General features: G+C 39.4%; 1 protein-coding gene across 1 annotated transcript in view; it reads left to right on the forward strand.

Moving 5' to 3' along the window:
* Nucleotides 1-24,454, forward strand: part of snd1 (staphylococcal nuclease and tudor domain containing 1) — a 767,382-nt gene that overhangs the window by 131,639 nt on the left and 611,289 nt on the right. Inside the window, exon 12 of the mRNA XM_069908835.1 lies at nucleotides 22,983-23,083. Within this exon, the coding sequence (XP_069764936.1) occupies nucleotides 22,983-23,083 (101 nt within the window). The remainder of the gene's footprint in view (nucleotides 1-22,982; nucleotides 23,084-24,454) is intronic.

Raw genomic sequence — 24,454 nt, forward strand, 5'->3', positions numbered from 1 at the left:
GGTCACGTGCCTGAAAATCTACATTCATCTCTCTAACATTTGGGAGAGATAAAGCAAGAGGCACTTGAATAGGCAAGGTGTAGAAGGAAAAAGTCAGAAATGCTGGAGGAACTCAGCAGGCCTCACAGCCTGCATAGGAGGTAGATATATAACGGATGTTTTGGGCCTGAGCCCTTCTTCAAGGTATGAATAACAAGCCGACAGACATTTGAATTAAAAGAGTGTGGAGAAAGGAAGAAAAAAATCTGCAAATACCCCATTTATTTTAACTGTATCTGCCATTAGTCAGCCGCTCTCCTACCTACATAATCTCCAACTTTATTGGATACAGTAGCTTTTTATGTAGCACCCTATTGAATGCCTTCTGGAAATCCAAAACTGGTTCTCCTTCACTGACATGAAAATCCACAAAATCTGTCAAGCATTGATATCCCTTCACCGAAAGCAATGTCTTGTTATCTTACGATTTTCTGAATCTCCTGCTCAAAAATTGATTTCAACTTTTTCCAAGTGTAGATGTTTACCAAAGTGGCTTATTTAAATTTTAAAAAAATGTAGCATACAACATGCTGACAGGCCCTTTCAGCCCACAAGCCCGTGCTACCCAATTACAATTGACCTGCAATCCCCAGGATATTTTGAACAGTGGGAGGAAGCCCTTGCAGACATGGGGAGTTTAAAAACTGCTTACAGACGGCGTGGGATTCAAACTCCAGTCGCTGGTGCTGTGTTGCCTCTAACTTTCCTGCTTTCTCAGTATCTTCTTTCTTGGGTTGTGATGTTATATCGACAAGTTTTCAGTCTTCAGGGACCTTTGCAGAATCCAGGAAATGGTAGATTGCAACCAGAATTTCCCTTCATTCACTTCTTAGTAGACCTGTGATGTGAAGCATCTAAACCTACAGTATGCCATTTTTCTTTTTTTGCATATTTTATTTATAATTTTTCAAACTTGAAACAGTGTCAACAATCCACAATAATAAAAACACTACATTTTCCAATTATATACAAGCTTCACCATCGAGTCCAATTCTCCCTCCTCATACCCCTCCCTTATCCCAATTAATATACCCAGAGACAAAATTAAATAGACAATTACCCTGAAAAGAAAGTCCACAACAATAAATTAGTTCTTGTCCTCTGTTCCTGTAGCATTTCAGAGTCCCTTTACCATCCAGACATATTAAGGACATAAGGATCAAAAAATAAAACAAAACAATGACATATGAGATAAATTCTTATGCTGGCCTCCAAGTCTTTAAATTTTTGTGACTCAACCTAATTAAGATGAATGGATTACCCTCTCCTCACCTCCCCCCCCCCATGAGGGGGTAGACGGGAATGGACAGAGTGACAAAGCACAAGGAACTGCACTATATCTTTGCCAATGTATAACACAGGTGCAGTTTCCAAATTTTAAGGAAGGTGTTGTATTTCCTCAAGTTGGAGGTCATTTTCTCCAGGGGGTGCACAGCTCTCCATTTCTACATTCCACCACGCAATGTCTAAATGAGAGTCCACCTTCCTAGTAACCGTTTTGCGCTTCCTGGTCACTGCCAAAGCAATCAACACAAATTGGATTTGAAATTTGGACAGCTTCATCGTAAGTCCTATATCCATGATGTTTCCCAATAGGAACAACACTGGGTCCTGTAGAAATTTTTTACCTATGATTTTTTTTCTAGGTCTTGGCTGAGCTCTACTTAAAAGGGCCTCACCTTGGAGCATGACCAGGTTGAATGCACAAAGGTTCCCTTCTCTATGCTGCACCTAAGACATTGATCTGAAATTTCTGACAGGCTTGTTCAATTTTTGGCTCTGTGGTGTAAAAATTTATACTACACAAGTCTGACCAGCACCTTTCATCAATCATTACACCTAAGTCTGACTCCCACCTTTGCCTAGATTTATGAAGACCCAGCTTTGAGGTTTCCACTTGGAGTAAGAAATACATTTTCGCAATAAACTTAGGCATATTTCCCTTTTGAATTGGCCTCCGTGCCACTGCACTCTGGTAGGAGCATAGCTGGACCTAATTTGTCCCTTAAAAAAAGTCCTTAACTGAAAATGGAAAAAGAATGTCCTGTTTGACAAATCATATTTATCTTTAAGCTGTTCAAATGACATAAAATGGCCCCGCTTATACACCTGATCCCTTTCTGGCACCAAGTGTCCAGGATCTTGTTTTCTATTGTCCATGGTATTAAGCCATTCTGAGTTGGGTGTTTTTGAAAACAACCCCACTTTAAGTCCAATGCATCGATTAATCTTGTTCCATATATAAAGAATATGTTTAATAAATAAAGTCTTTTGCTATCTTCTCACCTATTGTGTGCAGACCAATTTGTGTCCACGATGGTATACCTCCTCCCTCAAAGAACAAGGCGTTTAGACTGCGCTGCACATTAGTATTTTTTAAAAATCTGGTAATTTCAGTCTGTCCAGACTGTAATCCCAGGATAATTTCTGCATGGAGATCCTGGCCACTCTCCTGTTCCAAATGAACCTACTTACCTGTGAATTAATATTCTGGAAGAATCTCTGGGACAATACGATGGGCATAGTCTGGAAGAGGTACTAAAGCCTTGGCATCACAATCATCTTGATACAATTGACCCTGCCCAATGTGATGGCAAGGTCATCCATCAATCTTTTTGAGCAAAGGGGCATCATTTATTTTATATAAATTTTGTAGATTATTATCTACCCTGACTCCCAGGTACTTGATCCCCTTTTTGGCCACTTTCTTTAAATTGATTGTTTTCTTTAAATTAACTATGTCCCCTTTTGTAAGTGGCATAATTTTGCTCTTGACCCAATTAATCTTGTACCTGGAGATTTCCCCATATTCCTCCAGAGTAAAGCTTGGTCAATGAACTTCCTGGGTCTGTCAGATATATCAGCATGCCATTTTTTTCTTGAGTGAGATAAAACATTCTCCGTGGTAATTTATTATTGGTAGGGTGTTGCTTATGTCTTCTACTATGAAGACTGATTTAAAATAATTATTGAGAATCTCTGCTATTTTTCCATTTAGAACATAGAATATTACAATGCAGAGCGGGGCCTTTGGCCCTCGATGAGCTGCCGAGTTATTTATTCCTACCAAAAAATACTAAAACCTTCCTATCTTGTATCCCTCTATTTTTATTTCATCCATGAGGCTGTCTAAGAGTCTCTTAGTACCTCGAATATTTCAGCCTCCACCACTATCCCTGGTAAGCCATTCTGGGCACCCACAATTCTCTGTTCAAAAAAACCTATTCCTTGTGTCTCCCCTAAACTTTCCTCCCTTCACTTTGTGGAGATGTTCTCTAGCGTTTGCTATTCCCATCCTGAGAAAAGGGCTGGCTGAACACCTTATCTGGCTGTACAACTTCCTATTATTGATCCCCCAGCCTTGTACACAAGAGCATCAATATTTATTTAAGCTGTTCTCTTCATTTTTAAATACATTGAAATCTTTTATTGTCTACTTTCATGATATTTACTCAAATCTTGGAAATATTTTCTTTATATTTTGGGAGAAATTTGGTTGGGGCAAAAAATAGTTGTTATGGGCAAAGGAGCATCCATGGGTTGAAGCCAGTGTTTCAAGTTGGGACAGAATGAAACCAGAAAGTCTGCAGATGCTGTGATTATAGTAAGTGCACAAATTTGCTGGAGAAACACAGATCAGGTCCCACAGTGTCTAATGAAGGCAAAGATCTTCCTCCATGAAATCCCTTAAACACTGTTCTCATGTGTTTAGCTTTGTGACGCATGAAGGCATCACCAATGTTATAAAACCTTGAAGAAGGGCTCAGATCAAAATATTGGCTAAATATCTTTGCCTCTGTGGATGCTGCAGACCTTCTGAGTTTCATGTATTTTAGTTTCCTGTTGGGACATTCTTCGTGAAGTTGTTATGGGTTGCATGAGGAAGAGGAGAAACACTTGTTAATAGAGGAAATCTCCACTCAGACATTTATGAAGTTTGAATATTCTGTGTCCCAAAGGGCAATGAATGACTAGCATTGAGTAGTTGAAAGTTAACAATGAGGTGCCAAAAGAGAGATGTGGAAACTTGAATCGGTGAGAGAAAGTGGATAAGGCGGTAAATCAATTAAACTGTATAGAGGTATTAAATAGCAGAACATACAAGTTATTTTGTTCTTATGTTATGAAATATTATTAAATGTAATACTCATTTGGAAGTTCTGAATGTTTTTCTACTTAATGCCATTTTGAAAGCTTTGTTAGTGTTTTGCTGTTTTTGTGTTTATAGCATGCTTTCTAGCAATATGAAATGCTTCATGTAATGAATTCCTATGTCAGACTAAGCAAATAATATTAGTAAATATGAATTGATATTTGACTCTAGATCCTTGCAGTAATCTATATTAAATATGTAATCTGTGAAGGAAAAGTCAATTGTTGAATAATGTTTTTGTCAAGTAATAACTTGTCCATTTTTCTCTCCGATCAAGTCTTTTAAACTTGTGTTTAAAAAAAAATGTAAGTTGTCAATTGAGCATGGTGGAGTTCATTGGTCTTTGCTGCCTTTGTCCTCCTCAATGGATGTGATTCTAGGTTCTAACGATGCTGTCATTTGTAATTTGTGCATGGTGCAAAATGTTATTCATTGAATTGTGAATCATTTCCACTAAGCTGCTTGGCTTATTTCGTTTGGTGTCGAGCCTTGTGTGGTACTGTATTGTAACTTCACTTATTCAGGCAAGAAGAGAATATTCCATTGCACATTTTATACCTTGTAGATCTGGAAAGGATTTAACTTGTCACTTTTCAAAGAATATGTGGCTCGAGTGTTTATGTGGTGATTTGAGTGTGAGCATTCAGCCAACCTTCCAAGGTGTTAGTGATAGAGGATTACAAAATAATTCACCAATTGAATTGCAGTGGTATGTTTTCAGACTTTCTTTGTGTTGTGTCAATATTAGTCATTATGTCATGAATTAAAGTTTTTGAGGTTTTGCAGCATCCGATTCTGCTTCATTCTGAGTTGTTGCAAATGGACTAAAATTTGACACAACAGAGGAAGGTGTTGTAACGTAAGATGGTTGTCCTTGAGACACTGCCCTGGGGAGTTTTTGCTGAAATAATTACTCTCCATTCACAATCATTTCTGTGGAAGATGAGACTATCCAAGGGGGAGATTTCCTCCTCATATTTTCTTCTGTTTTGCTTCTGTCCACCTTGATACAACATCCCATCGAGAGCTACTTTAATGCCAAGGGCAATCACAATTTCTCCTTACTGAAATGAGCACTTTTTCCAGGACTGGACCATTGTTGCAATAAAGTTTGGAACAGGATGGTCCCAATAAGGCCCAATCTGAATCGGAGTACTTGTAATCATTGTTTTGGTTCCTGCGTACAACTTAAAATCTGATGACATTTTCCGTTCTTTTATTGTTGATTGAGAGCAGACTGATGGAATAGTACAGTTTGTAGTTGGATTTGATTTGCATTATTTTGTGTTTACTGCCTCTGACCATTTTGTGTCCATTATTGGCCTATTTAAAGATGCAATAAAAATGGAGGTTATTTAACATGCTGTAATGCTTCAGTGTATTTGCTTCAACTGCTCTTGGATATCTATTTTATTATATTAGTGATTCAATTGAAATGCCTTGTTGCCTTGTGTGCAGTACATTATCCAGGTACTTGAAACTTGATAATTTTGCAGAGGTTTGTGTAATTAACAATGCCCAAATCTTTCATCACCATGTGTGGAAGCCATTGAACAACAAGACTCTGACAACTACTAGTTGTTCTCAATCACACAATATTTTACTTACACCTCTGTCACAGAACTGCTCTAAAGAATTGCACACAAATTGTTATACATCAGTAGGAACTGCATATGTTATCAAATTTGTTTAAAGTGATCTAACTTGAAGACACAAATAACCAATAATTGTGGCACATACTAATTGGTTATTCTTGATACTATGGTATTAATTGCAAGTTATTACAATGATCTTTTTCATATTCTATGTTCACAGCAGGTTTGTCTTTAACAATATTTGTGGGTAGCACCCTGTCTCTCTTATAACAATGTTTTAGCTATCACCAGTTTATCTGGGATTTCCAATGACACATTCTTCACAGAATGCTTCAGGTATTTTAACCCTTAATGTGCTGTAACTTCCACATGCACGAAGGGTCAGTGAGGATCTTCCGCTAGCTTGGTCAATAATTTACTTTTTACTCCATAGTTTAAGGCATTTTCCTTTAAAAGTTTTTATCCAATTTTACTTCTTTCTTTTCTCTCTTCCTTCCCCCATGAAATCCCTTAAACACTGTCCTCATGTGTTTTGCTTTGTGACGCATGAAGGTAACATTTAACATTATCTAGCGATATATCAAATTGCTGATCAGTGAACTCTGAAATGAAAGAGAATGTGGAAATACTCAACATCTTGGGCAACATTTGTAGAGGAAAAAAAAGTTGATTTATAAATGGATAATCTTCAGAATTGGCCAATTCTGATGCAAATAATAAAAGTGAGTTGACTAAAACTGAGAATTCACCATAGTCTTCAGGATTTAGAGAAATACATGTGCTAGAGAAACTCAGCAGTAAAGGTTTTGAGCCTGAGTCTTTCATCAGGAATAAGAACAAAAGTGATTTAAGTTTGCCATGGGACTCTTTGTGACTGTTGGAGAAGGCAAGTACAGAAAACTAAAAATGGGAATATAAAATGGAAAATTAGTGATAGGTAACTGGAAAGTCATGGTGGACTGAATAGAGGTGTTTTGCAAAGTTGACATCCCATCTATTCTTGGTTATGATATTGTGAAGACCAAGATGTAAAAGGGGGGAAAACAAGATGCTGAGTTTCTCCTGCATTTTTGTTGTCATCTAGGGTAGAATGAATTACTGTGAGAAATAATAGTTGATAGAAGTGGAAGAGCTAAATGTGAACTGCTGAGGGAGGATGTATCTGGTGATGGAACCTTGTTAAAAGTGGCTGAAATAAGGGCATGATCCAAGGAATATTTAGGTGCAATGGAAATCAAAGCCAAGGGGGTTGACTTTGGAAAAAGAACAGACATGATTGATAGCCCTTTCATCTTTGGTAGAGGTGAATTTATGGTTAAATGGAAAAAAAAGACATCTCTGGTATGTTTCATTAGAACAGTTAGGACAGAAGCAGCGAAACTAGGGGAATTGGTATTTTATAATAAATCGTTTTAGAAGACGTGTCGTCAAGGTGGAATCTGGGCTTTTAATTGATATCGGTCATAAACCTCTCCCCTGAGATTGAGTTAGAAAGATCAAATAAAGTACACAGACTTTGGCTGTGTGAAAATGAGAGCCTGAATGGAAAATCTGTTTTTTTTTCCTTTGTCACTATGAGTATAGTATCAAATGTTTCAGGGAAAAAAAAGTGGGAGGGTGGGAACAAAGAAGAACTGAGCGAAACACAAGGCTACAGATGCTGTAATTAAAGAAAAAACACACAGAAATGCTGGAGAAAATTGGCTGCTCTCACAGTGTCCATCAGAGGTAAAGATATATTACTGATATTTCAGGCCAGAGTCCACCTTCAAGGTTCAAAGAAAAACCGAAACCAGGATGTATTATGCAGAGGGACAGGCATAACTTGGGCTGATGCAGGTTCCCAGAGCAACAGTTTGGTTTGGTAAACGTGAGTGGAGGTTCAGCCCAAAGAATGATGATAGTAATGGAAGGGGGCCATTTGAGTCTCTTCAAAGAGTGAAGGATCTCTTGGCAGGTGGTTTTTACTGATCTAGAGGGATAAGATACCATGGTGAAGACAGGATAGTTAAGACCAGGTTAAATACAAGATTCAGTTCAGCCTTTTGAATAAGGATTCATACTGATGAAGTCGGTTTCAGATTGAAGGCTACTTTGCAGAGCTTCTGTTCAATCAACAGGGTGACACTTGAGTTTCTAGTTGGCTGTCACTTTATTTTTGTACACCATTGCCTCTTGCACTCTTCCAGTGAAGCCCATTAACATCCTACATTTTGTCTGGGCATATTACAACCCTCAGGATGTTGAATTTAACAACTTCCGAAAACTAAAATTCTCTCTTTCTTCTCTCATTTATCTTTCTCCATTTACCCTACTGAAGCAGATGATCTGTGATTGCAAACATTCAACACCCTTAAACACCAACGATATTTTTGTCTCAGTAATCTTGGGGTCCACTCTGTCATGGAGATTCCACAGTTCTCTCATTCATACTGCAACTTGAAACATGCTTGTGGTGAATTTTACTTCTGTTGAATTGTCATTGATTTTGAGTGTTAACTGTGTTTTCTCTCCACAGGTGCTCCTTGCCTCCTAAGTATCTGTAGCATGTTGGTTTTCTTTTAATTTCAGATTGTCAACAACTGCAGATTTTCTTCTTGATAATTTTGAAACTTTGGCCAAGCATTGGCCTTTGATTTAAAAATAATCAGTACACTTCCTTTTCAGGAAAAAAAATAGCACTGGAATCTTGCCTGTGTTAGAAGAATCAATTAAAAATGTGATGCTGGAAATGTTATTGGTCATTGGCTCTGTGGGATAATGCAGAAGTCATTTTGGATGTATTTGTGTCTTGAAATTTGAGAAAAAACAATGAAAAATAAAGTGGGAGAAATTTTGGAACAAATTATCAAGAAATATTACATGTTTGTAAGATTTACAACTATGTATATAAAAAAAAGTAGCCAGGCTACTTCAAGATGTTTAACCTTGTCAATGCCATGAGGAAGTTCTCTGGGTAGGATCTATGTTGAACATCCCTTGAGGCTTTGCTGTGCCAACCTCTGGTCGATTAACTCAATTAGCCTATCATATTTGATCCAGTTAAAAGTAGGGAGTTGCTGCTCAATTTGACCCGTGGCCCTGGACATCCCTGGGGGGATAAAATGCCAGCAGTTTTGTGGAGAAATGTCAACATTTACCTGCATTACTATTGAATGTTTGGAAAGTACGAATGAAGCTAACTACAATTTTCTCACATCTGAATGCCACTTCATTTTGACTGTGCTCTGGCATTAGATTTCTTCAGGAGTCCAATGTGGGAGCACCTGTTCGATGCAGTTAAAAGTGGGAAATCTGCTGGTTGAACCTGTGAATAGTTAGATATAGGACATGTTCAATGATTACATTTTCTCAATGGAAAGAGATGGCTGTGAGAATTACCTGAAAATTTCTTAACTTTCTGTTTGAGTTGATTTGTGTGTATTTAACTATTTCAAATGCGTCTTGCCTTTATTTTGTTCTAATTTACATGAAAAATAACAAAGTATTACTTCAGTAGTGTGCGTCATTCAATCTGTTTGGCATCTTTGACAATTTGTTAAATGTGGGGCTTCACCTAACAGGGTGTCAAGGCATTTTTGGGAAGTGTTGGTGAGGAGGTGGCAGTTGTGATTGCAAGTCCATGAGCTTTGTGATATCTTGCAGGTTATGTTCAGGATATTTTAACCTGGGTGTGTTCAGGGCAAGAATAATTGATGAATGGTGAACATGCAGGACTTGGTGCTCCTGAGAGTTTCTAAGTCAAAAGGAAAGTAACATTATTATCACAAGAGAGAGTACTTTGGAGAAGCTAAAGGAATTAAAACCAGGCAAATACACTGAACTCAATAGGCTGTATACAGAATTCTGAAAGAATGGCTGCAGAGGCAGTGAAGTCATCCCTAGATTTTGGCGTGATCATAGTAATTTGGAAGGTGGACTGTGAACCATTGACCAGTTAGCCTTTGTAAAGGGCCACTCAGAAACTTGCAGAAAAAGTAGGAAATATTCAGCATGTCAAGCCACATCAATGGGAAGTGAGATAGAGTTACAGTTTAAGGGTGAAGGACCTTCAACCTATAATGTTGAGCCTCTTTCTTCCCACTCATGGCCTGACTTGCTGTGTATTTCCAACTTTTCTAACTTTATTTTAGATTTCCAGCATCTGCTGTTCTTTGACTTTAACTTTTTAAGAAGTTGAAACCTTGTGTGGCCAAAATTAACAAGGTTGCATGAGGCAAAGCTGTATTTGATGAGACCCACTGGAAATTTTTCATATATTAGGAGAAGTTGGAGGATGCATGCTATTTTTCAGAATTTTCATAAAATGTTTGATAAAGTTTCATGCAAAATAGAATGCATCACAAAGGAGTCATGGACTTCAAGGAGTCATTTGTATGATTAGAAGTTTTAGCCAAAGGTTAGAAAGAAAATATGCAAGACAGGTCTTATGCAGGTGATTTCTACATTGTTGGACATTGGAAGGTTTCAACTGCCTCATACAGGCATTAAATGGCCTGTTAGAGGAACCAACGATGTTTTTAAACTAAAGTCTCGCAACCATGGTCTGTGGCCAAGATAGCGGCGCCTGTGCTTGGCAGAGACCATGAAGGGTTGCAGGCTCCTGGTTGCGAACTGGAGCAGAACACCAGAAACGGAAGAACCTTCTCCCCCTTCCCCCCCCCCCCCCATCCCACCCCACCCCCCCTACTGAGAAGGAGAAGCAGAAGAGGCATTTTTACAGGATGGTGACCATGGTGGCAGACCAACGAGATGCCTAGCAGCTGTGGGCAGTTTGAGATCAGGGTACCTGCATGGGCTGTAGGCTGCTGGAAACTGGCTCATGGGAACCTATAATGTTAAGCCCCTTTCTTCCCACTCATGGCCTATCAAGAGGGTGCTGAGGACAAGAAGGGCTCTTGAAGAGCCTCTTGCGTTGAAGGCTTCCTAATCCTGTTGGAGGTTTGGATCTGGAACTTGGGTTTCCAATGGATTGAACAGGAATCCGTGCGGCTGCAGGAGGGCTAGAGGTGAATCTGCGGACACTCAGTGACTCTGATGGGACTATTCGACTCTTTGTCTGTTGCCTTATGACAGGCAGAAGCCAATTTGGTGTAATATTGCATGTATGAACTATTACATGACAATAAAGGAACCTTGAATCATTTCTCACCTTTACTCTCCTGCTGTGTCAGCCTGTGTTGGCCTGTGCTGCTCCCCCTAGATTTTTATTCCGGCCCTGACTGCTTTTTTAAAAATATTTTATGATTTTCCAAACTCAAACAGTTATCAATTTTATTGATATTAACGTTGAAAACATCAACATTGATTGCAGTTTGCAATTCTATACAAGATTTTCTGCAGAGGCGCCTACCTGCTTTTGGCTGATGCCTGAAATGTCAGCTTTATAGATATATTTGCATCGTATAGATGTGGTGGAACCTGTTGAGTTTCACCTTTGTGTATTTTCTATGTGGTTGGAACTCTCTTAGTGGGTTGAGAACATTCAGTCATTGTCTATCTTCAGGATTGAGAAAAATAGATTTTTGGATACGAAGTGTCAAAGGATACGTGGCAGGAAAATAGATCCAAGTCACAGGCTCACTCACGATCTTAATAAGTGACAGGACAGACTCTGAGAACAATTGGCCTTTACTTGCAAATCTCACATTAACTATCCATATCTACCTGAGGGATTTGTTGCTGTTTTACAAGAAAAAGGAAGTATGGCTGAACTCCAAACGCAGATCTCTGTAATAAAGCATTGACAGTTAAATGCAACAAGTTGACCTTTTTTTGTGCAGTGAGTATGGTGGTTTATGAGGTTTCATATCTGTCTACTTTCTTGGTATCTTCTTCAGCATGATGCTGAAACAAGCCATGAAAGACCTCAACAATGAAGACGCTGTTTACATCCGGTACCGCACGGATGGCAGTCTCTTCAATCTGAGGCGCCTGCAAGCTCACACCAAGACACAAGAGCAACTTGTCCGTGAACTACTCTGCAGATGATGCCGGTTTAGTTGCCCATTCAGAGCCAGCTCTTCAGCGCTTGACGTCCTGTTTTGCGGAAACTGCCAAAATGTTTGGCCTGGAAGTCAGCCTGAAGAAAACTGAGGTCCTCCATCAGCCAGCTTCCCACCATGACTACCAGCCCCCCCACATCTCCATCGGTCACACAAAACTCAAAACGGTCAACCAGTTTACCTATCTCGGCTGCACCATTTCATCGGATGCAAGGATCAACAACGAGATAGACAACAGACTCGCCAAGGCAAATAACACCTTTGGAAGACTGCACAAAAGAGTCTGGAAAAACAACCAACTGAAAAACCTCACAAAGATTAGCGTATACAGAGCCGTTGTCATACCCACACTCCTGTTCGGCTCCGAATCATGGTCCTTTACTGGCATCACCTACGGCTCCTCGAACACTTCCACCAGAGTTGTCTCCGCTCCATCCTCGACATTCATTGGAGCGACTTCATCCCTAACATCGAAGTACTCGAGATGGCAGAGGCCGACAGCATCGAATCCACGCTGCTGAAGATCAAACTGCGCTGGGTAGGTCACGTCTCCAGAATGGAGGACCATCGCCTTCCCAAGATCGTGTTGTATGGCGAGCTCTCCACTGGCCACCGAGACAGAGGTGCACCAAAGAAGAGGTACAAGGACTGCCTAAAGAAAGCTCTTGGTGCCTGTCACATTGACCATCGCCAGTGGGCTGATATCGCCTCAAACCGTGCTTCTTGGCGCCTCACAGTTCGGCGGGCAGCAACCTCCTTTGAAGAAGACCGCAGAGCCCACCTCACTGACAAAAGGCAAAGGAGGAAAAACCCAACCCCAACCCACCAATTGTCCCTTGCAACCGCTGCAACCGTGTCTGTCTGTCCCGCATCGGACTTGTCAGCCACAAACGAGCCTGCAGCTGACGTGGACATTACCCCTCCATAAATCTTCGTCCTCAAAGCCAAACCAAAGAAAAGAACTTTCTTGGTATAATTTATCGTGAAAGAATTTTTAATGTTAGCCTTGTTTGCACAAATGCCACAAAATAAATAACTTTTCAACAGCAGTGTTGTTTTTTGTTGCTGAAGTATGGGACACAGATTTCAGTAAATTCCCTCATTTATTTCAGTAGTTCTATTGCTATGGGTTATATTATTATGGTTATGGATAAATATGTATTTAAAAGAGAGAGATTATGGGGGTTTAGTGTAGGTCACTTCACAAACACAGTAACATTTCACAAAAGACATCACATTTAAAGTGCAAGTGCTTTGCTGAAGGTAGGCATTCAGGCTCTGGTTGGTTTTGCAAAAGACAATAGAACTGCTTTGGAGAGAATTTCAAAAGGAGGTGCAAATTGAAAAGTCTGGGCTTAAGTGCTGATAAGATATTTCAAGGATTGGGTTTAGAGCACACATGTCAAACTCTGGCCCACGGGCCAAATTTGGCCCGCGATATAATTATATTTGGCCTGCAAGATCATTTCAAATGTATTAGAGGTGGCCCGCCCTGCAGCGAGAGCCGATGCTGTTTTTTGGTAATGTCACCCCCACCATTCTCCCCCTTCATTGCACATCCTTCCCCATTGTAACACAAGAAATTGTAACACGAGAAGTCTGTCGATGTCATCAGCCGGCAAACCAGTTGGAAGGCTCCCCGCACAACCAGTCACTTCTCCCACCTGTCGAGCGGTGCGGCGGATGGGCGAGCGCCTGTGATTTCCTGTCGGCGTGACGGGCATGGCAGGCTGTGCACGGCCCCTGGGCAGCGCGAGCCCCGCGCGACTGGCACCGGACGGCCCTTCCACAGCGCGAGCGCACTTCTCCCAGTCGCCACAGCTTTCAGTGCTTGCACCCGCGCGGACCCCAGGGACGGCTGGTTCGGCCCTGCACGTGAAGAGAGAGATGGTGGCTGTCCGCAAAAGGCTGATCGGCAGCGCGCTGGGCCTGAGTGGGTGGGTAAGCAGGGGTGGGCAAGCAGGGGTGGGCAAGCAGGGGTGGGCAGAGGGTGTAGGTGAGGAGTAATGGGCAGGGGAAGTTATGGTGGTGCGAGGGGCAGTTAGAGGGAGGGATGAGTAGAAGGAGGGGTGGATAGGGAAGAGGTAAAAGGAGAGGGGAGGGCGAGTAGGGGAGGGATGATTAGAGGTTGAGAGACGGGTAGAGGGAGGAACAGGTTGAGGGAGAGGCAGTAGAGGGGCGTGTATAGGATGGGGTGGGTAGAGGCAGAGCGAGTGGAGTGAGGGGTGAGTAGAGGTTGGGTAAAGGACTGGTCAGGTAGAGGGATGGTGGGTCGAGGGTGAATAGAGGCCTAGAGCCTGAGGAGTGAGCAGGAAATGCTGAGTCCTGATGCCGGCCAAAATGGACACAGCCTGTGAATGCTGACTACATCTCCACAGGGACCAAATATGTTTCCCTCAGGTCAAGCAAAGGGTGAACTTGAGCTACCTATGACCTGTAACATTATCCTCCTAAAGTTATATCCTAAAGTTTAACATTACATATGTAGAAAGAAGAGAAAACATGCAGATGTTGTTGAAAATTTTCAATAAATATTTAGTTCGGCCCTCGACTTAGTCCAAGTTTTTAATTTTGGCCCTCAGTGAATTTGAGTTTGACACCCCTGGTTTAAAGCCTTGGGAGAGGTCTCAGTTTTTATAAGCAGAGAGAGGAAAGAACAAACAGGATTCTTCTCTGTGTGAGAGAGAGAGAAGTCAGTTCTACACTATCAGCTGAGGCTGCAGAATGGTAAGTTAGCAGGCTTGTTGAAAGATCCCATTTTTGAAGATGAGTTGTGAGTTCTGCTGGCTAGAGTGTTTCTCCTGACATAAGGGAAACAAGAGGAACTCTGTGGTGACCTGGAAGAAAAGGTTATCATTTGGAAAACCCATGATGGAGCAAGTTTCTTTGGCAAGACTAAAGTGACTGATTGGAGGAAATCAGATTGTAGTCCAACGAGCAAGAGCCTTCCTGAGCGATGACAATCACCTTTAAACACCAGAGCCTGGTGAAGTTTTATAAATGCACAGTATAAGAATTGCCTGATACTGGTGAACTTGGAGGTCTGTGATGTGCTATGAACCAAAGAGCTCTCTTGAACATATACACATTACATACACGTGCACTTAGAATTAGAAGGGGGTTAAGTTAATAGTAATCACTTAAAGTTTGATCCTGTGTTTAATGTTTAAAGAAAATTAAAAGCAACTTTTGTTTAATCAACCATTTGTCTTGGTGAATTTCTATTGCTGCTAGGTTTTGGAGTCCTCTGGGCTTGAAACACTGTTTGGTGTTAAGGGTGAGGGGAATAAAAAAAACTTTAAAAACCTTTCAATGATATTTCCAGCAAGTGTGCTACCGGATACATTATGTCTGGAAGTATCCCAGGAGTCTGAGATTTGATATAATTGTTAGTACATAGACACAAGTTGTTTTGTATCAAATGAAAGTGCCAATTCCCTGGTGGAATCTGACCTTGTTACTGTCACGGTGTGCTTTTCTTTTTTTTAATGGACCAGATCTTGCAACAAAAATAACAGTTAATTCACAAAGTCACCAATTTTAAGATTTTTCAGATGTCATGATTAATTTATGGCAATCGTTTCGTTGTAAGGAGTCTTGCCCTTAGCATCACTTATTTTAAAAAACTAATTGGAGTTGCAAACCCATTGATTGCTGATAAATTAATTTTGGTAATAAGGCAAATAAATTTGTGGGTAAACAAAATAATGTCTTCCACTTCCTTTATGTTAAAAGTTTCACTCCCATTCCTGCATGTAGTCAATTGTTTAATACTTTTTAGCTTTTCAAAAACATTTGGAAATAAATTAACTGTATTTGTTTCATAATACATATTTCACTGTATTCATCTTTTTCTTGTCCTGATTTGACTCCTCTGTTCTAACTCTTTTTCAAATTTTCAACTTGATAAGTACTTTACATTAGTCTGACCAGAGGTGGCGACAGGAATTCTAGAGCTCAGGAAGTAAAAGTGGTTGAGTTGAGCTTCACCACAGTCTGATGTTTGAATTATGTTAAAGAGTCAGTGGACTTAATAATATTTAATGTGCTCAATGGCAAATGGTCAAGATAACTTGTTTTCAGTTATATGATTACTGCAGCTGAAATAGAAGTCATTTGACCGATCAAATTGATGTTGTTTATTGTAGAGCAATCTTTTTAGTCTCAGTTTCTTTTTTTCTGTTCCTTCCCTTTCTCTATTGCACTGAAAATTATTTCCCCACCCTGCTTATCAAATTCTCTGAGACTCTGGATTTGTCTCTCACAACCTTAAAAGCAGATGATAACGTTTCAGTGTTTTGAGTTTTCCACTTTTTGCCCCATATCTTTTTCCACTAGTCATCAAAAGATCTGCTAATGGGAACATTTTTTTCCTATTTATTTTGTATCAGCCATTTATGATTGTAGTTATCTCCTTTGAACCTCACCTCAACTGTTTAACGCAAAAACAATCCCTCGCTTTTCAAATTTTAAAAAAATAGTAATTCAGACATGAGCAGAATAACAGGCCATTGCAGCCCAAAAGTCTGTGCTGCCCAATTACTCTTAATATACCTACAATATCCATACGTTTGAAGGGTGGGAGGAAACTGGAGCATCCAGTGGAAACCCACGCAGACGCAGGGAGAAAGTATGTATTCCTTACACACAGTGCTGGATTTGAACCTGGGCCACTGGCGCTTCTTGTGCTAACCTCTAAGCCAACAGTGCTGCCCCTGTAACTCAGGAAAACAAATCAGTCCTCATCGAGGGGTCAACTGTGGAGAGGGTCAAGAGCTTCAAGTTCCTGGGTGTCAACATCTCTGAAGATCTGTCCTGGGGGCCTCCATGTCGATGCAATCACAAAGAAGGCTTGCTAGCGGCTATGCTTTGTGAGGAGTTTGAGGAGATTTGGTTATGTCCCCAAAGTCTCTTGCAAATTTCTACTGCTGTACTCTAGAAAGCATTCTTGCTGGTTGCATCGCTATCTGGTATGGAGCTGCAATGCACAGGATAAGAAAAAAAATTGAGTTGTTAACTTGGCCAGTGCCATCACAGGCACCAGCCTCCATTCCAATGAGGACATCAACAAGAGGATGTCTGAAGGAAGCAGTCAAGGATCCTTGCCCTCTTCACACTGCTACCATTGGGAAGAAGATACAGGAGCCAGAAGTCAAACATCCAGTGACACAAGGACAGTTTCTTCCCCTCTGTCATCAGATTTCTGAATGGACACCTACTGTCCTACTGTACTCCAATCTGAAAATTGGCCATTTATCACTGCTCTGTTCTTGCCCTTGAGAAATATATTTTCTGTTTATGTTGCCTTTGACTGCTTTATTCCTTTGGCTTCAGTTTTGCTGAATTTTTTAAAAATCTGCTTCAACAACATTTTTTCTTGCATTCTTGTTTATTGCATCAAAAGAAAATCAGTAACAATGGTTGTGGATGTTAACTAGGAAATGTTTTAGAAACTACCTAATGTCATTGTTGTAACAATTGGAAACAGAGACCAGAAGATACTGAATAATACAATTATTGGCTCAAACAAGTTAGCTAAAAGTGTGTAATTGGGATGTAATTGGGAAGAGATAAATTTAAAATCTCAGATTAAAGTCTGTAAATATAGTTGGGGGATTGAAGAGAAAGCCTCTGGATTTTGGGGATGAGCTTTGCAAGTGTAGATGACAAAGGTTGGAAGCTGTGGATGGAAAACCTCAAGGGAATTTCAGTGGCTGTTTGGAAAGCAATGGCCAAAAAGTTGGGAGGAAAGAAATGTCAGAGATGGTACTGTATTTAGCCGTGATGTGACAGAGGTCAGATCTCCAAACAAATCTACCCTTGTCAGATTTAGTGAAATTTTGTTGCTGAATGCTGCCTTTTATGAGTTGATGTGCCTAGCTAGCATGCAAAACAAGTTTAAAAAAAACTATATCCAGTACATGTGATCATCTTCAATTCAATTGGTGTCGTGCAGCTTTCAGGTCTTGACAATGAATTCAGCCCTTTCAAATCACAGGCCATTGAAGGGATGGAACCAATTTTCAGTTTTATTTCTCTCTGACATTTAATGTTTTTCCAAGGGGTCTGAGAATGCCGAACGACCAAAGGAACTGTTCACACTAACCATCCGAGACTCTCATATTCACAAAACACTATCCATCTATTTATTTATTTGTATATAAAAATTCTTCCCCTGCATATGTCTTGTTTGTGAGTGTGTCCTGTCTGTGTTTTTGCACTGAGGACCGGAGGACCCTGTTTCGTTGGGTTGCACTTGTATAATCAGATGACAAAAAAGTGACTTATTTTCAGTGTTTTCTGGCATGTATCTACCAGCTTCTTTTAACTGATATCAGTACCACTTGCCATTTTCTATTCAGTTGTTCACCATAACATGAGAAGTTTGTTTTTACTCTTCCTCACCCATTCCTCCTCAGACCATTTCTATAACCTACTCTGATATAAACTTATTATCCTAAAATGTTAACTTTGTTTTACTGCCATTGATACTCCCTGACTTGCTGAGAATGTCAAGCAATTTCACTTTTTATCTTAGACCAGCAGCCGCAGTGTTTTGTGTCTGCTATTTTCCCGTATCACCACGAAATTGGCTATACACTTAACTCAACATGGGGAAAAAATTGGTGCTGCTTCAGTGATCTATGTCACGTAGAGGATATATATTTATAAGAGAGAATATTTGTTTGTGGAATAACACCATCAGTTTGGACAATGTCAGTGCTTAAAATTTGTTTTTTTTAAAATGATGTTGCTGTTAATTGGATTATTCATAAAATGTTATTGAATCTAATTGGCTTCATTAGGTCATATTAAATATGTTTGATTTTAATATGTTGAGTTAGTAATTGTGTTGGCTACCATGCATTTCAAAGCCTTTGATTTTCCCTATACTAAATTTGATTTTTATCTTGGGAGCCAATTCGATTTGTGTTTGCCTTGGGACCATGTGATCAAATACTGGAAAATGACGTATGCATGAAATATACAGTTTGGTATCCTATCATTTACATCAGTATTTTCAGTTTCTGGTATACTGCATTATGCACATTGTGCTGTCTTGAATTTGATCTTTACTGCTAATAATCTTACATAGACTGGCAATCTTGATATTGTTGCTATAGGTAAAATTCAGTGCCTGTTTAAACAGTAACATTTAATTTCAGCAATCTGGAATTAACACGATTAAAATAAATTGCTTTTCATTACTTTAAAAATTGCTATTATCACAAAATTGCAGGATTTTGAAGTGCCAGTATCTCGACAGATATCTGTCCTTTATAGAGTAGGGGCCTGTTTGGCTTCAAATAGAGATGACCATTTCTAAATGTCCTTCGAATAATGGTAATACAGTCACAAATATAATTTTGCTTATTCCTTCTTGGAGGAGCAGTGATACAATTGTGCATCATGTGATAATTATTCAGCACGGAAACAGACTCTCTGGCCCAATTTGTGCACACCAACCAAGGGGATCACCCAAGCTAGTCACAATTGCCTGTATTGCACTCCTAGTTCAATAAATCTTTTCTATCATATTATCAGTCCAAATGTCTTACAAACGTTATTATTGTATTTACTTCCTCTGGCAATTTGTTCCGATAATCACCACCCCTGTGTGGAAAAACTTGCTCCTCGGATCTTCATTAAAATCGTCCCCTCGTACCTTTCCCTCTAGTTTTAGGTTCTTCCATTCTGGGGGAAAAAGACGCCATATCTACCCTATCTTGCCTTTGTGATTGTCTGAACCTCTGAGGTCACTGTTCGGCTCCTTCACTCCCATCTCTCATTTGCCACTCAAACCTGGCAGTCCCAGTAACATCCTTGTGAAGTTTCTCTCCATCCTCTCTGATCTCATCACGTTCTTTCGCATGCCAATCAAATTGCACATAATGTTCTATAGAGTCTCACTTGCATCTTGTACAGCTGTAATCAGAAACCCCAGCTCTTGTACTTAATGCCTCAAATGTTAATCCAATCTAGGTACATTGTTCAGCCTGCTTATAACAGTACATTTGTAGTTATAAATTTCAGTAAACTTTTTAAATGCATATACAATGAAATAGATACATCAAGTCTGGTTGTTTTGGTCAGGCTATGTTAAGATAGAATATTGGCTGAACATCAATGCCATTTCACTCAGCAATTGCATTTAAAGTGAGAAACTGTATTTGCTGTTTTCACATTTTAATAATTATTCCAAATTCTGTATCAACAAGCTTGTGAATATTACATTTAGGCACCCCAACCTCACAGTGTGAATAATTGGTGCCCATTGATTGTAGCCTGCCGACAGTAAAGACCTGTTTATTCTGATTGTGTTTTCAATCTCTTGACGAACACTGAAACTACATTTGTACTTTATGCCATTCCATGTGCTCTGACGTGGTTCACTGGCCTTACTGAAAGTCTTTTGAAAATACAAATACAGCAAAATCTATGGGGATTGGTAGATACTGGATAAGTTTAATTTTCCGGTTGCTTGAGATTGTATGGTATGTGTCAGCAAACTGACTGCTTGTGGGAGTGGGGGGGGGGGGGTACCAATTTTAAACTTTAGTGATTTTTTTAAACCTTTTTTTGCTGGTTGCTTGAGGCTGCCAATTGCTTCAGATAACAGGATTTCTACTGTACCCTATATTCACTGATTCTCTTTCATCAAGCTCATTACCATACAACCACAAAAAAAATCCTCCAGTGTATCAGTCAGATATGATCTCCCTTTCAAATATTGCTGTTGAGACCATGGCAGTGGTGAAGACTGAGGTGTGCGAATAGGGAGGGGAGTTGAAATAACCAACCAAAAGCTCAAGATTGTAGTTTCTGACTTAGTGCCAAGACCTGGAAAAATGGTCATCTTGGCAACACTTAACCAATATGCAGGAGGCCACACCGAGAGCACCAAATTTGTTACAATTGTACAGGTTATTGGTGAAGCCTTGACTGAAAAACTGGTTAATTTTGGTCCCCTTATCCAAAGAAAAAGATATAGTAACATTAGCCTCCACATATTTATGTTCCACATATCTATTCTCCTTTAGGCCCCTGAAGGAATCTTCTATTTTCCTATATACTGGCTTGCTTTCCAAATACTGATAGTTTTGGGATTCTGTTTATTCTACTGACCGAGGCCATTTCATGTCCTCTTTTTGTCCTCTTAATTTCTTTATTTATTTATTTTCTCTATCTCTGATAAAACTCAACAGGCACTCAAAACCATGTGCCTATACCGGAGTTGTTTCCACTTTATTTCTGATCAATTTGTCAATTTCCCTTGGATACCATGGTTCCCTCGTCAGAGCATCTTTGTGTCTCATCCTGAATGATATGCTTTAGCTCTTTTTAACTTGCTTTTAAATGCTGCCCAATCATCAGATGCTGTTTTTCCTTCCAGTCCTGAAACTATTTTTGCCAGGTTCTGCCTAAAACTGTGAAATTTGCCCTACCTCAATTTAAGAACCCAACTTTCGGACCAACCTTGTCTTTTTCCACAGCGCGTGTAAAACTTGCTGAACTAGGGTTTCTGTTTCCAAAAGGTTCCTATACATGTCATTTCTTATTCCCTCAGATGGTTTGGTGACATAGTTAATAACTGCAGGTCTGGATTGTTGATCCAGGAAAGTGAGTTTGAAGCTGAATAATTAAAATACTTAACTGTGTCTGGAAATTGTGAAACAATTATCTTTAAAATCTCACCTGGTTCACATCTGTCTTTAATTTCTTATCCTACAGTAGAGGCAAGGATACTGACCATCTTTGCATTTTCCTTGGCTTAGACGTTATATTAAACCCACAACATTGAGATTGACTCGTCATTTTGGTCCAACAAGTCTTTAGGTGGAAGTTTCAAGGTTCAATTTATTGTCATGTAATAAAGGCAGTGCAATATGGAATGATTGGGAATGCAGCTTTGCCATGTGTTCCTGTGAACAAAGAATGAGTGTGAATGATCCCATGCAATTATTTCAGAATATCGTATGGCTTTATCTTGATGTTCTAGCAACTTTTATCCCTCATATACTATCTTCTTAATGAGAACAGATTATGTGGTCATTGTCCTATTACTACAGAGAAAATGGACAGGATTTGAACGTGCGATTATGGTTCAAGGCTGATTAGTACTTTCAAATACAACAATCAAGACAGGTACTGTAGTTTAAAAGATCACTGATTGATCAAGAAAGTCTTATGAGGAAGATCATCATTGAAGTCAATATTTGTTCTTCTAAATGGAACAATATGTGGATTTGATGGTTTATGCTCACTGAGCTTGCCAATAACTGGTAATTGCTCTGTCACCTTTTACAGTGGTCAATTTGGCTTAGGAAATCCATCTATAACTAAGTTTATTTGGGTAGCTGAAAAGTGGGTGCTAGGATGAAGATTTGTGAGGATTCTTTTTGTGTCAAAAGAATACAAGGGTTGAACAAAGCCATTGTTGTCTTTTTTCCATCTAATTTTGCAATGGACTAATGGAACAAAGAAATTCTCTACTCAGAATATTATTGATAATTCAGTTTCCATGAATTGCTGTCTGCTTGATTCCATGATTAAAACAACAGTGGAATGATCAACCAGCAAATAGGACTATAGCACCAGGGGCAGGCCAATCTGGTGCTCAAGGCTATTCCACCATTCAAACTTCAATGGTTCAGCTGCATCTTGTTTCCATTTATCCACATTGTGTCACTTCCCTCAACAACTTGGCGTTTTAACTTGAGTCAATTTAAAAAAAAAATCTCAACTCTAAAATTTTCACAAGACAAAATTTCAGTTTTTTTGAAAGAGCTTTTAGCTTTATGCTTCAGTAAGGAATATTTGTGCTTGAACGTTAAGGTTGTGCCTTGACTGAGTTTCCTGCTTATTACCTCATTAAAATCTTTTAATATTGCTTTTGCTTGGAAACAGAATTTGGAATAGCTGTCATCTTCTCTTTATGACTTTTCTATGGATTTCTGAAGTGAGATTTTTATCTTAATATATAGATGTTTCAAATTTCAAACCCCTTTCTTGATCAGATGCTGATGAACCCAACATATTTTGTATTCCCTATTCATGTTTTCTGCATTTGTGGTGTTCCTTTACATTTTTATCAGTTGGTGTGATCTACAGTTTGGACTCTTGGTGACAGAAATTTGATAAATTTTATATTCTGGCATCTGATCTCTCTCTCTCTCTCTTCTCTCATAGGTTAATGTTACAGTGGATTACATCAGGCAAGCCACCCCAGCTACGAACGTGACCCCAGCATTTCCTGAACGCACCTGTTCTACAGTTACAATTGGTGGAATGTGAGTAGATCGAAGTGGGAGCAGATCCTTGAGAAACTGTTAATGCTTTTTTTTCCACTAAGGCAAGATAATTAGATCACAGGAGACTTGGCTGTGGGGGAAAATTGCCTGTAAAATTTGGAAAATCTAATAGCATCCTGGCGTTCGGCTAACAGAATAATGTTTCTAGTTATCAGTATTTAATTTGTGTTAACTTCATATAATCTGGACAATCACCAGAAAGAGGCTTTTCGGCCTCAAATAGGTTGATCTGAAAATAACAATTGTTAAAACAAATTCTTGTTGCAGGTGTTGTAGTTTTTAATTCCTACAACGCAGTCAAGATTATTAAAAGAATAATGTAACTCTGTTTGGCCTGTTTGAAGACCTATGTGCGGTGATAGTCATCGTATAAATATTGTTGAATCAAGTTGTCTTTATTTATCATCTATTAATCTATTTGAGGTACTTATTAGTGACTTGCATTTTTACTGCAGTCTCCTCCACTCCAGGGAAAACAAGATCAGTCCATTCCAATCTCTCCTCAGTCTTCTAATCTAGGCAATATTTTCTGCACTCTCTCCTGCACAGCCACATAGTTCCTGTGGTGTGGTGAGCAGAATGGCACACTACACCCAAGAATAATCCAAGTGGTTTGTAATGTATGGAACCATAGTCTATTCTGAGGAGCAGAACGACAGTCCTCCATAATTTGTAGTCGCAGTGGCATTACTTTTTCAAAATATGGAGATCAGCATATTGGGATTTACCATTAACCACAACATTTGAAGAAGCATCATTTAAATACAGTGGCTTCAGAGCAGATCAGAGACTCATTTACTGACATGGTATTGGCAAGAATCGTAAGTGAATACTTGTCACTTGATACCTCTATCTGTGTTCATGCAACACCATGGCAGTCCATCACCATGGCCGCATTATAACGAGATTGTGTATCGTTTACCAAATGGTCCATTGCAACTTTCCAATATCCTGCATGAAACCTGAGGCTGCTATTCCAAAGGCACAAATGCATTTGACACATGGAAAGCTGTGTTTCAACTCTTTCATCTTGACTTGGAAATATATTACTCTTTCTTTATTACTATGTTAAAACCATGGAGCTACTTCGGATGGTGAGAGTATCTACGCTTCAAATATTGCAGTTGTTAAAAATCTGGCTTGTGAACATTTTGTGAAAAATAATTGGGACTGGCATTAAATGCTGATTTTTGCCAATAAATATATCTATTCCAGAAGCATGTTGAAAATAAAATTCAGCACAGGTTTCCTGTGTTCAAAAAAGAAAAAAACATCTAGTGTTGCTCGTTTATTCCTTTCAGAAGATGGCAATGAACTGTCACAGTGCTCTGATAAAGGTACTTTCTCAGG

The sequence above is a fragment of the Narcine bancroftii genome, chromosome 13 (assembly GCF_036971445.1).
Source record: "Narcine bancroftii isolate sNarBan1 chromosome 13, sNarBan1.hap1, whole genome shotgun sequence".
Lineage (NCBI taxonomy): Eukaryota > Metazoa > Chordata > Chondrichthyes > Torpediniformes > Narcinidae > Narcine > Narcine bancroftii.